General features: G+C 43.5%; 1 protein-coding gene across 6 annotated transcripts in view; it reads right to left on the bottom strand.

Moving 5' to 3' along the window:
• Window positions 1–17,888, bottom strand: part of LOC105224833 (protein Gawky) — a 64,766-nt gene that overhangs the window by 2,693 nt on the left and 44,185 nt on the right. For 5 of the 6 annotated variants that reach the window (XM_049460147.1, XM_049460149.1, XM_049460151.1 and 2 more), the window contains 7 exons: window positions 3,449–4,142; window positions 1,890–3,382; window positions 1,435–1,800; window positions 1,096–1,380; window positions 856–1,034; window positions 650–797; window positions 381–586 (listed from right to left, as the gene is read on the bottom strand). In XM_049460147.1, the coding sequence (XP_049316104.1) occupies window positions 381–586; window positions 650–797; window positions 856–1,034; window positions 1,096–1,380; window positions 1,435–1,800; window positions 1,890–3,382; window positions 3,449–4,142 (3,371 nt within the window). The remainder of the gene's footprint in view (window positions 1–380; window positions 587–649; window positions 798–855; window positions 1,035–1,095; window positions 1,381–1,434; window positions 1,801–1,889; window positions 3,383–3,448; window positions 4,143–17,888) is intronic. The other variant, XM_049460148.1, reaches the window with a different exon arrangement.

Raw genomic sequence — 17,888 nt, 5'->3', positions numbered from 1 at the left:
GTACATATGCATATCTTAATCAAATCATAAGAGTCTAATTTGAGTATGTACAGAGACACGGGCATGTCTAAATCGATTCAGCGCATTAAGCTAATACGGCCTGTTCTCGACTTTTCCATCTGCGTGTTAGAAACTTTGTGGCACATAATGTTCAGGGTATAAATAGATCTACAAAATACTTTATAAGGGCTTATATAGATAAAGCGTATACTGCAATGACATTTTAATAACAAGTGTCAACAGGTGCGTTAATATATGTATATATATAAAATATATACGATATATATAGTAATATATATATATATGACATATATATATAACTGTATTTATGGTATTATTAGAAAATATTCTTTAGACACGTGGTTACCAAGATGCTCTACCTTTGAAAAGCTTGATTGGTGGATGATGGATTAAAGCTCCACGTAGATGACGATAAACTTAGCGGTGTCAAATCAGTCGGGGAACTTTTGCCAGGATTCGCAAATATGTCAGCTTCTTTTGGCGTCGAGTTAATAGACATCGGAGATCTAGCTACACTACCGGGTGTTATACTAGGATCGTCCTCTATACTTTTTATCTGCGAGCCCTTAAAAATTACGCAAAAATATTACAAGATTCCTAATTATTTATATTGTATGGCTCGAGTTACCTTCCATGGTTTTCCTGGTTCAAACTCTTGAACTAAATCAGTGTACGTCGCAGCAGGTGTAGGCTGAGCAACAGACCAGTCTTTATTCTCATTTTCAGTGGATGAATCTGGCCATCCATCTCCAATATTTCGTCCAGTCGACCAAGTTCTAAATGTGACATGACCTACTCAATATGTGAAAAAGTTTATGTTTTGAAAATGCTTACCCATCGTTTTGCAGGCCCAACGGTCCCATAGCGCTGCCAGGTGCACCTGATAAATTTTGTTTTGTTGTTCCCGGAGCTCTTGAAAAATCTGTACTATCTGACGTTAGATCTTTCTCAGGAAGCTTCCACTGATTAATAAGTTTTGACTGTGAGTTTGGACCTCCCGGATAGCCGCTATGCTGCAATTATACAAAAAAATAGACTAAAAACACAGAAATTTAAGTGAAAAAAGTAGCTAACCTTAGTTAAGTTCATTTCCGAAAAATTTCCCTGCAGCACACTTATGGCATCATGCTGCCTAATATATTCCATGTTAGAATTATTGGCATGTGCTGTAGCGTGCTGTTGCGTATTTTGTGGTATGGACTGCTGCTGCTTTTGTTTCAATATGAACGCTTGATGTGCGTTTATTTGATTTTGTAAATTTTGGATTTGCTGCTTATATTTGGCAATGGCATAACTTATCTGGGAGTTATTGGGGTTATTGCCACCACGTGTCAAAGACTGCTGCGCCGCTTGAAGATGCTAAAAATCGTATAATAAACACATTCTTAAAAAAATGTATTAATATAAACTTACCTTAATATTTGTCAATAATTGATATAAAAGCACAAGCATTGAGGATGGTAAAGGTTCTGACAAGATTTGGCTAGATAAGTATCCACTGTGAACAGCTAGTTGAATTTGCTGCACAAGTACACGCAGCTGTTGAGCAGATGGTTGATTGTTACTATTTGAAGTTGAATTTGCAGTCGCTGAGACATTAGCGACCCCTGGACCAAAAGTAACAGCAGTATTCATAGCTTGTGGGACATTAGTAACGTTGTGTGGTACCGGATTCAAATACTTTTGCACTGGAAGTGATTGTATGGAATTAAGCGCTGCTAGATTTGTATTATTACCACTAACACCTGCACCGTTGCCGCTCATACTGTTCAACATATTCTACAAATAAATAATCACACAAACGTAATTATTAATATATACGAGTAAACACAAGAAGTAGAAGAAATTTAATGTATATTATGACTTACCGGAGGGAAAGGCATATTAGACTGAGAGGCCGTTGTGGGATAGCGTCCCGCAAAAGTGCCTCCAGTGTTTGTGTGATCACCATAAGAACCCAGGGATTCTTCGTGTCGTCTCCAATCTGTAGATATAGGAGCACGAAGTAAATCAGCAGCCTCTTCGATGTTCATATTGGTATTAATTAAGGCTCGTTCTACATCCTCCTTTTTAAAGCCATTTTCCACAAGAAGACGATACTGTTTACTCTGTTTAATCACATCTGTGTTCAAGTTACTAATATTAACGTTAACACCACCTATTTTTGGCTGATTTTTGCCAACAATGGCAGAGTGAGTATTCCAGTCTGATGACAAATCTGTACCATCGCTACCTCCACTTGCACCCCAACCGGAAGTACTACCTGTTATTTTATTTTGGTTCTTACTCCAAGACGGTGGTGGATCGTTCCAAGAATTAGATCCACCAACACTAACACCTAGCTGTCCAATACCAGCGCTAGTTTTATCATCCATCCAATTAACGCCTGGATTTGGGCCCACATTGTGATTGACTTCATCACCCCAAGAAGTGGTGTTACGTGAGTTTACATTTAAGTTACTGGCGTGGACCCACATAGAATTATCAGGTTTATGCTGATTAACACCAACTCCAGGACCAACACCTGAACTAAGTCGTCCTTGCGGACCTACACTGCTTATAGGATTGTTGGCACTGCCGCCAACCACTGACGCATTTATTACGCCTGAATTATTGCCCAACCCATTGACAGAGCTATTACCCAGGCTACCGCCTGCATTGTTCGTATTCTGATTGCCTACAGTGTTTCGCGTTAAATGCCTATTCAGTGGATCTGACATATCCTTCCAATGAGAACCACTCCCACCTGGTATACGTGACTGTTGTCCCCACAATGATGTCCCATCGTCATAGTTGGGAATATTGCGGCGTTGGGGGGGTGGCGACGGTTCTTCCCACCCAGTAACTTTACCTGCCATTGATGTTATATCTTTTGGTCCAACCACTGCCGAAGAAGGTCCCCAGTGAGCGTTCACGTTGCCGCTTATACCAACAGGGTTTATGGCATTAATGTTGCCAGGTCCGATGCCACCAGCTACACTTCCACCGGTAACAACAACGCCGGTAGATACGGAAGCGCCTACACCCGGCCCCACTATTTTATTCATTGCTGGTATTTGATTGTGTGCAATGGAATGATGTTGACCCCACATTTCTGACGTGCCATTTAAACGTCCTGAAATTCCCCGAGGATCTCCACGTATAGGATCCCGCGGATCTATCAATCGCAAATCACGAGTCTCGGCTGCTGACGTACTACGCATTGGATCGCGGGGATCAACGCCCCGTATAGGTACAGTACTTGTTACTCCACCACTATTCAAGTCACGAGAGTCTCCCCAATTACTTCCAGTAGAACCACTTGCTTGCCCTGTGTTCACATTTCCGGGCACATTTACAACAGGAACACCAGTGCCACCACCTAAAAATTCCAAAAAAAAAGGCAATCAGAAGGGCATCTAATAATTTTATATCAAGACATACTAACCTACGGTAGATGCATTGCCAATGTTGGCAGAAACCGTTCCGGTGGTATTGTTAGTTGATCCAACGACAATGCCAATAGCAGTTTGACCCCATTGGGGATTGTTTCCAGGTCCATTTGCACCTACAGCTGTCGCATTCATTCCAGTAGCACCTACAGTGCCTGCAGTTGAAGTATTATTCGATGAGCCAGTCCATACACTGCTACTTTCCGTACCATCATCATCTTCTCCCCATGTTCCACCTAGATTAGAGGATGGTGTATGTCCCCACGGAGTTTTTTGAACAGGTTGAATTGGTGGTTGCCCACCGTTGCGCAAATTCAACTCCCACAAATCAGTTCCATTATTAATAGTGGGTTTCCACATTGTGGGCCCAGCAGATGGATCCTTATTAGTTGGCTCAGGTGAACTTGGCACTTCCCAGTTCGTATCCTGATTAACATGCTGACAACCCCAACCATCCTGAGAAAAAAGCGCTTCACGCATTGTATTTAATTGTTCTAACTGATTTTTAGCAGCTGCTGCTGATGTTCCGCCACCAACTAATCCTACACCGCTAGTGCTATTACCAGCATTATTAATATTCGAGTTCGGACCAATTGTGCCAGAGGTACAGTTTCCACTGTTTGGTTTACCGTTATTAGTATTGCTGTTATTGTTATTAGCTCCACCGTTATTACTGTTGCTTTGTGCAGGCTAAAATCAAAACCAAAACATTGCTTTTTGAAATAAAATAACACACCGTTCTTCAAATATAATAACAGCAAGAACGTTTTCTACGGCTATTTAAGGTCAATTTATTAATTTAAATAACCTATGCCTATATTTAATTTATAATATTGCCAAATAAGCATCTAAATTAAAACAGAATTGGTGTTATATGGATAAAATGTAATATGGAGGTATTATTGATCATGAGAAGGTGCTGCATGACATCTTTCCTAAGGGTTGGCAAAATATGCATGTGGGCGGCGACCAAGAGCTACCAACTCCTAATCCAGGGTGTTATGCGACTCCCGTGTCCATTGGATGATTTGCAGCCAAAAGCTTAATTCCGCTAAATTCGAACGGAGCATTCCCAACACCGGACGAAATTGGAAAGTAACGGTCGCCTTACCGCGTCATGGAGCTCTGATGTGGCGGACTTCTAGTTCCCCTTTAAAAACTTAAGGAGATTCTGTGAAACTATCACCTCCACACCAGAAGCAGCTAGGCTGCATAAGGCACTGGTCAGAGGCAAGACTGACACAGTACTAGGGATCAAAATAAACGCCGTAACCTATACGACCAGCGCAGAAGAAAGAGCTACGACACTTATGCGGTCGCCTTTCCCGGAAACAATTCGGAAAGACCAGTGTCTACCCGTAGTCGAACACAAGCCATCTCGCTCAGATTTGGTAATCGCAATGCAATTATTTACTGCGGATTCGATCAAGTGCGCTATGGCTTCATTCGAGAAATTCAAGTCTCCGAGAGTGGACGGCATCTTTCCAACACTTTTACAACAGGTAGAGCAGGTTCTACTGCCATACCTTGTTCGGCTGATGAGGGATAGCCTCGCCATGCCGTACATTACTGAAATATGGAGGATCGCGAAGGTGACCTTCATATCCAAAGTAAGAAGGAAGGACTAATCACTGGCTAAATCATTCAGGCCAATTAGTCTAACTTCCCTCTTACTTAAAATAATCGAAAAGATTATAAATCTTGGTCTAATAAGGTCGAAGGCTTGCACCACGGTAGGGCTAAACATCAACCCAGCAAAAGCCACCGTGATCCCATTCACTAGGCGGAGATCTCTTCCGGGCTTGAGGTCCCTAGCAATCGGAGGGAGAGAGGTGGAAATGTCAAAGGAGGTCAAATTCCTTGGCCTCACCTTAGACTCAACAGTGAGATGGAGCAGGCATTTGGACTTAACGTTGTCCAAAGCAACTAGAGCGCTCATGATATGGAGACGCCTGGCCGGCAGATCATGGGGATGCAAGCCTAATATCATCAGATGGCTGTATACCATGATAGTAAGGCCTATCGTCATCTATGGAGCGGTTGCCTGGGTCGACAAAGCAGCACAGCCCTCTGTGATTCAAAGACTATCAAAGCTGCAGAGACTTGCATGTGTCTGTGCCTCGGGGGCAATGCGCACATGCCCCACGGCGGCACTGGAAGTCATACTAGAGCTCACACCGCTGCATCAGGTGATCAAGCTAGCAGCAAAACACACCATGCTACTAATGTCAGCAGAAGGCTGTGGAAGAGGGAAGATAGTGTCCTCTAAACAGATGGATGCTCTAGCGGAAAGCACACCGCTAGCCCTCCTCCCAAGAGACGGCACATCAAAGAAAATAAACTTCAAGAAGAACTTCACAGTAACTCTAGGCAGCAAACCGGAGTGGAATGATTCCACTCTGGAAAGGCTGCTGGAGGACAGTACCATTCAGTGGTACACTGATGGCTCAAAAACACCGGAAGGTATTGGGGCAGGTATAGCGGGTCCGCATACTTAGCTGTCCATTCCTATGGGCTGCTTCCCAAGCATCTTCCAGGCTGAAGCTTTTGCCATTAGTCAGTGCGCCGAAGTTAACCTCAGCCGCAACTATCGCAACCAGCGCATAGCTATCCTCAGTGATAGTCAAGCGGCACTAAAAGCGATCTTGTCGTACGAGACCAAATCGCTTTTAGTCGAGGAATACATAGAAAGGCTAAACCGCCTGTCCTTGCGCAACCGGGTGCACCTAATTTGGGTACCAGGGCACAAGGGAGTAGAAGGAAACGAGAAGGCCGACGAACTGGCACGCAAGGCAGCAGCGTCCAAGATGTTGGGACCAGAGCCACATATAGCAGTAGGACCCCACACTCTTAAGTAGCTGCTTCGCACTGAGGAGAGAGAGGAGAGGGAGCGGTACTGGCGGCAGGCAGCAAGTATGCGTCACGCCAAGCTGTTTCTAGGAGGATATAACCTCTCCAGGTTCAAAGAATTAATGAACCTCCCCCGTGAGAAATTCCGTCTCCTCGTCGCAGTTTACACAGGACACTGTAAGCTCAGGAAGCACCTGTCCAACATGGGCATGGTCTCCTGTGCTACCTGCCGGTTCTGCGACCTGGAGCTGGAAACACCAGCACACCTAATCCTGGATTGCACAGCAATCTGTGGAAAAAGGCTCAAGGCCCTGGATTCCGTATATATCAGCAGGGATCACATCACCTCACTGGCGCCCGGCAAACTAGTGGAACTGTTCAGGCTACTGGGGCTCTGGGAGGTCTTGTGATAGAGGGGAGGGCACAATAGACCCTAGGTCGCGGTGCAGAACCTCAATTTTATTCTATTTAAGGTCGATGGCGCTGAAAATTTCACCCCTGCATGGTGCTCAGCGTGCATATAGAGCAGGCAGATCGACCAATACTCTATACCAGATAACCTCGGAGATAGAGAGTTCGCTAGAAGCAGGGTAAGTGATGCTTTGCGCGTTCCTAGACATCGAAGGTGCTTTTGACAACACGTCTCACAAGAGTGTAGCCAGAGCACTGTAGAAAAGGAATGTGGCAGCACCGGTGCGCAGACGGATAGAGACCGTACGTACTTCGCACCAGAATAGCTGAAACCACTATAGGAGATACAAGAATTCGTCTTAGCACAACAAGGGGTTGCCCATAGGGGGGCGTGCTACCCCCTGCTATGGAGTCTTGTCGTGGACGATATCTTCTAGCATTGCTGACTGACAATGGGATCCGCTGCTAAGGTTACGCGGACAACATTGTAATTATAGCCAGAGGTAAATTCTATGACTCTGTGTGACCTACTGCAAATAGGTTTAAGCCTAACAAGAGAGTGATGTAGTGAGATTGAGTTGAACATTAACCCCCCTAAAGCGACAATCGTCCCGTTCACGAAACGTAAGTCCCTACTCAGCTTCAGGAACACTTTGGAACATAATTAAATGTCTTGGTCTCACGCTGGACTCCACTTTGCGGTAAAAGCACGAAGTTGATCTGACCTTGGTCAAGGCGACAAAAGCATTAATGGTGTGCAGTCGGCTGGTTGGATAATCCTGGGGCTGACAAGGATTGTTTGGTTATTGTACACCATGATCGTGCGACCGATAATTACGTATCGGGCGGTAGCCTGGGCCTCAAAAGCATCGAGGACCTCAGTAGGGCTCTAACTATCGAAGCAACTGCAACGACTAACATGTTTAGGCATGTCGGGTGCAATGGGCACTTATCCGACGGCAGGAGTTGAAGTCAAGCTTTAGCGCACACCGCTTCATCTAGTGATTGGTCAGGCAGACAAGCACACAATCCTACAAATGACAGCAGAAGAGTGTGGCAAAAGTAAGGTAATCTCGTCCCGCGGATGAAAGAGTTAAGTGGTACTATACCATTGGCCCTTCTCCCAAGGGACAGCATTACCAAAATAGTTAACTTCACGAAGAACTTCGTTACCATTGGCAGCAAAACTGAAAAGAACGATTCCACTCTCGAGCTTTTGCTGAGGAATAGTACGATCAAGTGGTACACTTTCGGCTCGAAAACGTCGGAGGGCATCGGTGCAAGGATCGCAGGACCACGCACTAAGCTGTCCATACCTATGCGAAGTTTTCCGAGCATTTTTCAAGCAGAAGTCTTTGCCATAAGTCAGCGCATAGGGAAAAACCTCCAACGCAACCATCGTAATGAGCGTATAACCAAAACAGTCTTCTCCTACGAGATCAAATCGCTACTGGTGCAGTGTCGAGAACGGCTGAATAGCCTGGCTGAACATAGCCATGAGCACCTCATCTGGGTGCCCGGTCACAAAGGTATAGACGGTAACGAACTGGCTGATGAACTCGCCCGCTCCCTTCACTGGAGTAGGTCCCCATAAAGTAGTTGCTCTGCAAGGAAAGAGTTAAGCAGGGAGAGGCATTGGCATGAGGCATGCCAAGTTCCCATTAGGAGGTACAATGTCAACAAGTTTAAATATGCAAATAACCTCCTAAGGGGAAAACTCAGACTATTGGTCGCATTTTACACTGGCCACTGAGAGCTGAAGAAGCATCTACACAACATGGCTCTCGATAAGTTCTGTGAAGCCGACCCATTTATCTTTGCTAAAGTTATTAAAGCTGCAGATGTCCACAGAAATAAAGTCGGGAGGTTTCTCGATCGAAATAGTTATGGACAGATGGTCTGATTCGAGAGTTATTATATTCTATTTATCAGACTACCACGAGCAATGGTAATATCGGGCGAGCTGCTTATAATTAGGTAGCGACATCGTCATTCAGTGTGTAGAATGTCAAATCGTCTATCGTCAGGCAGAAATTCGCATAGTATATATCTTAAATATTTTGAGTTCGACATCGCCTGATCGGATAGCTATAACGTAACATTCTAGGATAGCATGAAGGCTGGGCCTACACTGATTTAAGGGTTTGTCCGGAAAATAATAGGACTGATTTTCTTCCGACCGCGATTGTACTTTGGAGCGTGCGCGCAACCGAGTGGATTCGATAGATAGCGTTCCTAGCTAAGGCTGGTCAGTTGTATCCAAGCACCTGGAAAGTCGAAAATGTAGCGTTCGTTAAAGCAGAGGGATTAAATTCTATGTGAAACTCGGTAAATCTGCGACAGTGTCGTTTGATATGATCAAGCATTTTGCTTTTGTGTGGCACACGACGGCGTCTGCTCGCCCAAAAAAGGGAAGAATGAGCAAATCCAAAATGAAACCGAGGCTCATTGTCCTTTTTTGACATCAAAAGCATCGTCCACCATGAATCTGTTCCTTCCAGGCAAAGCGTCAACGCCAAGTTTTACGTAGAAGTAATGAAGAGACTCAAACGAAGAGTCAATCGGGTCCGACAAGACATCGCAGCCGAATGGAAGTTGCACCACGACAATGCCCCGGCTCACACCGCCTTTCTTGTGAACAGCTACCTAACCAAGGCCGGCATTCCAACGTTTCCGTAGTCTCCCTAGAGTCCGTATGTGGCCCCGCACGTTTTTTTAGTTTCGTTGTCTGAAAAGACCGATGAAAGGCAAGCATTTTGAGACAATCGAGGCGATCCAAGGAGCTGGCATCTCGGCTCTCAAGGCTATTCCGGAGAATGCCATCCGTGACGCCTTCAATGCGTGGAAATCGCGCTTGGAGCGCTGCATTAACGCAGAATGAGACTATTTTGAAACTTTTTAAATAATTGTTACGATTGGTCCAATAATTTTTTTTTAAATCGACTCAGTTCTATTACTTTCCGAAGAAACGCAGGTAACGTAGGCTGTTGTGAGAATTACGTTCTGCGTAATTCTAGTACTAATATATCCAGTTGTTCCAACAGGCAAAAATTTGGAAGTGCTTCGCTCGCGAAAAACTTTTGTCAAATATCTTTCACGAATTCATAGACGTGTTTCGAAACACAGCTAACGTATTTTATTTTAACATTTCTCATGACTAATCGACACGAGACTTTTATTGATCGTAGGAAAAACAATAGTTTTCGGAACAACAACCTTCACGACATCCGTCTTGGACTGATCTACGACCTCGATTAAATTCACCATACCATCAATAAACACTTCTCCTCCATCGCCAAAAACTGAATAAAGTTGATCGAAGCACTGTCGCTTATTTAGTAAACGTAGAAAGTTGTATAAAATTATCGGTGGAAATTGTTCGCGGTTTAAGTTAATTTTTTGTCCGGGATACATTTTTCAAGTGACTCAAACAGTAGAACAGTATCCCAATTTGTGCAGATGGTAAAAATCGGGCTTAATTTATGACTGTGGAAAAATTAGCTGTTTGAAATTTTTTGCGTTGAACTCTTCCAACAGCTTTGTCTTGCGAACTTGTTGATGTTGTAACGGCAGAAAATATTACTGACATTACAAGGCTACAAGCTCTCATTTTAAGAACATGTTTTTTCATTGAGCTATAAAATTATTAAGCACAAATGTCTTTTCGTTAGGCGGAAGACCTTCCCCTTACAATTAAAAGTTCATACTTGGAGTCTTCCTTAGAAATCTATCAACCCATTTTCAAAGTACGAAGCGAAAAAGCCTTCGCCCATTCTAACATATAAGTATAACAGACTTTTCCACAAGTACCCTATAAAAAAACTTTAATAACAAAGAAGGCAAAAGACACAAACAAATATAATTTGCTCGGTTCTCTCAACAAACCAAACAGTACATCCTGTTTTGATGCTTGAAAGGCAGTGTGAAACATTGCTTTTTGCGCAGCTTCGTTCTGGATACTGTAGCAGGTTAAACTCTTACTTATCCAGAAACGAGCTCGACATGCCAAATATATGTTACAACATGCAATGAGTTTCTGTTTGACTCTAACCACCTCTTTGCATACCCAACTAACGCTATCCATCTAACAGAACGTTTTCTAGGATTATGGTTGGATGACTTCAACGACAACTCACCATAATAACGAGAACTAAATAACCGTTAAAACAACATTGCTTTTATTGCCTATCTAAAAAGCAACAAGTGCATCATGCACTTACTGCATAATGGTTTTTACTATGCAATTTTTTTTAAATAGCACATTCTGAAGTCAAGGCAAATAATAAATAAAAATAAAAACAAAGCTCAGCTTTTAGCACTTATTGCCATATGACTTGATTTTCATTGCCTTTATTGTCTTCTCCTCCAGTATCGTTTTGAAACTAAAAAACTTGCTGGCCAGTGTTCACATGAATTGAATTGCTAGTTGAGAACAAAACATTGCAGAAGTATTTTGAATAACCCTTTTTTATTCTTCTTCTTTCTTTTCTTTTTATTGAAATTTTCAGTAGTTAAAGTAGGCCAATTCATTTTTTTTATTTATCCAAATTTTTTTAGAAAAACTTCTGTGGTCACAAAAGAATTTTGATTTCGTTTTCAATTCTGCTAGTTGATACGAATTTTGTTTGTTTATTTTTCGATTATATTACAATTAAATTTAGCGGTTCCGTCATGGTGTGGGCGGCGTGACGGCTCAGGGAGTCGGAAATCTCGTTTTTATAGACGGGAAAATGGATAAGTACCATTATTTATTTATCCATTCTCAAGGAAAATTTACAGCAGCCCATAAGGTTAAAATGTGAATTCTATTCAACAGAAAACATCTGCCAACACCGCCACAAATTCAATTTATTTTTTAATTCAATTGAAAATCTTTAGGCACATCCAGAAACTAAAGTACGGAATCACTAAATTTCATCACTAAGTTTGTTCAAAAGAGTTTTAAAGGAAGATTGGAACATAAAAATACTAAGTAATTTTTACATACATATGTATGTATGTTCCCAATAACTGCTACTCAGAAACAAAATACAATTATGAGTTAAAAATTCTGAATATTTATAGTTTTCAATAAGTTTTGAATGAAAAATTAAATACTTAAGTTTTTATACTGAAGTATAACAAAGTATTTATTTTATTAACTTGATTACATTTTTTTTTTAATTATTCAAAAGTACACAACCACGAAGTTTTATTCAATAATTTTCACATGATGGCGAACATAACGTTGGCTTATGGCAAAACATAAAAAATATGTTATCAACATGGACTTGAAGAAGTTGTCACTACTTGATTACAGTAGTTTGTGTTTATTACATTTGCTGTAAATTGTTTCTAGAATGATAGCGTGAATTCTTAAGATAGCGGTTAAGGATTCAAGGAATAAAACCTTTTTTCTAATATATTTCATAAATATGGATTGAAATTTTATTCGGACTTTTTGTACATTAATGAGCACACTTTTGACAATAGAGGGTAATTTTTCCATGCAGAAATATTAAAGCATACGCCGGTACAGAGCTTTCCCCATAACATCTTAAAAAAAATATGCAATTTGCGGTTTTATCCGAGGAAGAAGTTAGGGCTTCAATGTAAAAAAAATACTTCTTTTGTTTGAATAGCTCGGCTGGCAAACCGTCGGCCCCCGGCGCTTTGTTGTTTTTCAGACGAGTAATTGCTATTCGAACTTCTTCATGGTCGGGCAATGGAACGTCTGCTCCATCGTCATCGATTCGGGAATCGGGTTCGCCTCCTTTTCTCCTGGCGTTATACTTTCACTGCCGTTCAACAGGCTCAATAATTTTAGTATGCCCTGGGCATCAGTCACTAGATCACATCTGGGGGTTACAAGAGTATGCGCATTTCGGCCTCTGTTTTCTTAGTCCGCAAATGCGTCTCGCTACCCTCTACAGATCTCGGTATCTGTCCCATTCCGCACGTGTTGTGGTCGATCGTAACGTAGGCAGTCTGTTTTCTCTCTGCTGTGACACGGCATTTCCCGTCGTACCAGCTGTTCGTTTGCATTTTCCGAAAAAGGAGCTTGAAATCCCGACCCACAGTTAGCTTATACCGAGTTGCTGACGGGTGTTCTCAGAGAGCAGGAGTGCATGTCGAGTAGAAAATCGTTCTGCTATCTGTTGTGATTGCAGCTTCTCGACGTCGAAGCTTGGCTACAACAAGATAGTAGTCCGAGTCGATGTTAGGACCTAACAATAACGAACACCTATCTATCCAAACGGATAAAATCCGGGTCAATTCCGTAGAACTCGCAGCGTACGCACATTTAAAATACTGGCACCGTTCGTAGTGCCAAAGATACCTCATTCTGGCGTTTAAGTCGCCAAGCACGATTTTGACATCGTGGGAGAGGGGTGTGCTCCAAGTGCTCATAGAAGAAATCTTAGGTCATCGTCTTCTTATTCCATCGGGGCGTGGGCGCAAATCAGCGATATGTTGAAGAACTTCGCTTTGATGCGGGTCCTCTACGAATGGTAGGCACCTTGTCGTGGTGCAGGGGCTTAAACCGCAGCATAGCACGGCATCTCCAAGCCGCCAGGGATGATGCTGCATAGCATCTCCCACTGGGGACTGGCAGAGGCTGCATGTGCGCGGCGACCAAGAGCTACCACCTCCTAATCCAAGGTGTTGTGCGACCCGTGCCCATTGCATGATTTGCAGCCAGGAGGTAAATTCGGCTGTATTCACACGGAGCCTTCCCAACACCGGGCCGCCTTGGGAAGTAACGGTGGCCTTACTGCGTCAAGGGGCTCTGGCGCAGCGGACTTTTCAGATTCCCCTTCCCTAAGACTAGACCGGGAGGCCCACAACACGGGCCAAACGGTCGTAAAAACAAGATGAATCAACAACAACAACAACAACAACAACAACAAACAACAACGGCAACAACATCAACAACGGCAACAACAAAAGCAACAACAACTAAAACAACGGACAATAGTAGAAGCAGCAGTAGTGCCGCTAGCAAGAGTGGCTCAGGGGCTAGACGAAAGTTTAGCCTTCTGGATGCCCTGTCGCCGGAAGAACGAGCACTTTTTGAGGAGCACGCACGTGACGACGACGATGTGCCCTCCTGCAGCGGCACTCAGCGTAGTGTGTCAACCGTGACCACAGTAAATCGCGCGAACGCTGCCCCCGTAGCCCCCTCGAGCAGGATCGACTGCGGAGAGGAGGGTGGTTTCACGAAAGTGGAATCAAGGGGTGAACGTAAAAGGAGACGGCAAAGAGGGAACATTCCATGTAACCCGGAACCAGGACGGCCAGGAGGTCATGACGACCCACGTAGAGCGGGAATGAGCGGAGCCACTCTTAAGTGGTACCTGAGATTCCTCGAAGACGGCATGACACCGAAGCCAGCTGAAAAGCGGGCTCTGAGTAGGAGCAGTGGGAAGTAGGAGCAGTGGGAACAACCCCTCTCCTAATAATGCACAACGCACAGGTGCCAATGGTGGATCGACTGCAACAAGAAGAAGGAGCTCAAGCAGCCTTGTCGGAGGGACGGAGCGAAGCAAGGCCGGCGCCCCAAGAGGAGGTGCGTATGGAGAAAAGGAAGAGTGGCCTAATAACACCGCAGGAGCCACCAAGAACCAAGAGAATACGGGAAGATAAACCACAGGAAACCAGTGGAAAGCGCTCCAAGCCGCAAATACTCGAAGGCTGTGAGTAGCATCCGGATGGCAGTGCTGACCCGCAACTAACCGGCGGAGGCCCTAGAGTCCGAACAGCTGACGGCTCTCCAGGACTGTCTTGTAAATGCCCTATCTATCGGCGTCGGCTTCACCGGCATCTTCTTTAAGGGCGGCCTGCTGCTGGTCGACTGCCAGAATGAGAAGTCGGCCACCTGGCTGAAGGAGATCACGCAAATACCGCAACTGCATAGCATGGTGGCGTTCTTTCCTAGAAGCGCAGATAAGAACTACGACTTCGCGCTCAATCTGGTGAGAAACCAGAACGAAGGTTTAAGTACCTCGGCGTGGAAGGATGTAGCAAGCAGTGTTGAGGGTTCTGGGTGGAACCTCAACATCATAATGGATGACGAATCCTATAAGTATATCAGGCAGAAGGGATTTAGGCCGAATTTCCGCTTCGGCAAGATTGTTGTGAGGCCATGGAGGCCCAAGGCTACTTCTACGAGCCAAGGAGCAACGACGGGGATGACCGTAGCACCGGCTCCATCCGTAACCCGCCCAGCAGAGCACGAGGCGTCTGCAGCTGTGGTTTTGGGAGAGCAAAATGAGTCCCCCAGCGAATCCATCTCGGCTGGGCAGGTTGCGACCACCGCCGCGGATGTAGACAGAACGAGGACCCGTCTCTCACCGAACCCATATTATAAGCTCCAGAACCGACATAGAAGTGGCCCAGGTGAAGCTTCATCACGCATCGGCAGCCTCGGCGGTCATCGTGAAGAGGTTCATTTCGGATAACCTGGGCATCCTTCTAATCCAGGAACCTTGGATGTTCAGAGGAGAGGTAAGAGGCCTCAACACGAGAAGGAGCAAGGTAATCTGGGATCTCTCTAGCGAGAGTCCCCGTTCTTGTGTAGTCGTTAGAGCCGATATGGCCTTTTTCTGTTTTTCAGAGTTTCTAACGCCAGACCTGGTGGCGGTGCGGGTAAAGGACAAGGAAGGATCGGACTTCGTCCTCGCATCCGCGTACTTTCCGGGAGAGACGATCACAACACCCCTCCCCTTACGTCGCCTCTCTAGCACCCAGCAGGATATTAGACTTTATCAATATGCTGGGGCTAAATGAGTCCCTGTGAGTTAGGAGACGGCACAATAGACCTAAGGTCGCGGTGCATTCCTCAATTATTTATCTATCTATCTAAACTTCAATAATTCGTTTATACACATTTATTTTACATTATATAGTGCAAAAATAGCTACAATTTATCAAATAATCATTGTTATCATAAATATATATGAACAAACTAACAAAAATACTATAGAAAGGCAGATTAAAAAAGAAATTTAACGCGAAAAAAAAACTTAACAAACTTCGGTGTTAAACCGACCAGGGTTATCTTTTTTTGATGCGCGGCCAAAGGAAGCCAACGCGAAAAAACTTGAAACACTTGAAAGGTGATTTTTTGGAAGCGCGGGGAGATTTTTTGGAAAAAAACTTGCACACCCCATTGATGGGTAATAAACAGATTTTTTGCGATGGACAACTGCAAAATTCTTTTTTTCTTTTTCTTAAAGAAAATCTATTTTATTTTTTCCTTTTAGTTGATTTCCAAAAGATCTCGGTAACACTGATTATTTGACAGATAGGAACCTTCTACGAGGTGTGTTCAAAAAGTATCGCGAATCGCAACTGACAGTTTTCTTCGATTGCAGGGGCGTGGTGCATCATGAGTTCTTGCCACAAGGAAGTTATGTGCCCGGATTTGTGGAAGAACAAAAATTGGCTTTTGCACTACGATAACGCCCCTGCTCACACACATCGTTGCTTGTGCGCGACTTTTTGGCCAAAAACAACACACTAATGATGCCGCAGCCACCGTATTCCCCAGATCTGGCCCCCTGTGACTTTTTCTTGTTCCCTAAACTGAAGAGGTCCACGAAAGGACGACGTTACGCTTCTCTTGACGAGATAAAGACGGCATTGAAGGAGGAGCTGAAGAAGATAAAAAAAAAATGATTTTTTGAAGTGCTTCGAAGATTGGAAAAACCGTTGGCACAAGTGTATAATATCTCATGGGGATTACTTTGAAGGGGACAAAATAGATATTCATGAATAAATAAATAATTTTTGAAAAAACACAAAATTCGCGATACTTTTCGGCACTATACATCTAATAACAATTATAATTATAAATAAAACAACAGGCTTAAACATATAAAATTAGAAATTAAACACGTAACCTAGTTCGTATGCTAGTATTTTAATAAAGCTTTTTTAACGATCCTTCTGAGGTTCTGTAGAGATCCGCTGAAGAAGTCAATGTCACCGTGCAGAGAGTTTACCAATCTACAGATTCTTTCCTTTGGGCCATTGATTACATAGGTTTTGTTCGATCTGCAAGTTTTCAGGATCCTCATCTATCTAAGGTTAAGCTCATTTGGTACGATTTCAAAGTCTGCGAGGATTCCTGGGGCATCAATTAATCCATTGAGGATTTTGAATAAGAAGATGAGGTCTGCTACCTGCCTTCGAGATTTCAGGTCATTTATTTTCAGGACTTTTCGGACGTCTTCTGTTGAATTGATATCGTTTCTGTGTCTGTTATGAAATAGCAGCGCTTTGCAGAACTTGTGCTGGATTCTCTCTACTCTGTTGATCATTGAGTCTGTGAATGGGGACCAAATCACTGTTCCATATTCTAGAATAGGTAGCACTAATGCTGAGAATAGGCAGGTTAACGAGCAATTGTTCTCAAATTCCCTACACATCCGATTAATCAAGCCTAATACTTTGTATGCCTGCGAAGTAATTCTCTCGATGTGTTCCTTGAAATTTAGTCTTCTGTCAATAGTTATACCCAGGTCTCTGATGTCTTCAACTTCCGTGAGTCTTTGGTTGTTCAACGTGTAGGTTAAAGGTACCTGCATATGCGCACGGGTGAAGGACATCACTGCGCATTTTTCCACATTCAAAACAAGTTTATTTATCTTACACCAGTTATACAGCTCATCTATATCGTTTTGTAAGATGTGAATATCAGAAACGGTGGAAATTCTAGGAAAAATGTTTAAATCGTCAGCGTATAATAAGTATTCAGACTGCAGACTCCTCCCAATGTCATTCACAAATATGTTGAAGAGTATGGGTCCAAGGTGGGATCCCTGGGGAACACCAGATGTGACATCATACTCATCTGAAATGTGTCCATCGATTCTTACTTGCAACCTTCTTCCTGTTAGGTACGATCTGATCCAACGTAGTGCATTGCAATTCACTCCATAATTTTTTAGCTTCACCATAAGAGTCTCATGGTCCACTTTGTCGAATGCCTTGCTAAAGTCCGTATATATTGAATGAACTGGAATACCACTGTCCATGGCCTTCAAGATGTAGTTGACATATATATATAGGTTTGTTGTAGTGGATCTGCCACCAACAAATCCGTGCTGCTTAGGAGAAATGATATTTCTAAATGATGATATCAACTGAGGCAAGACAATTTTCTCAAACAGTTTTGCTAAAGCAGATTGG

This window comes from Bactrocera dorsalis, chromosome 6 (assembly GCF_023373825.1).
Source record: "Bactrocera dorsalis isolate Fly_Bdor chromosome 6, ASM2337382v1, whole genome shotgun sequence".
Classification (NCBI taxonomy): Eukaryota; Metazoa; Arthropoda; class Insecta; order Diptera; family Tephritidae; genus Bactrocera; species Bactrocera dorsalis.
Note: the sequence above shows the minus strand (reverse complement) of the source record. Positions and strands in the feature narration are given on the sequence as shown.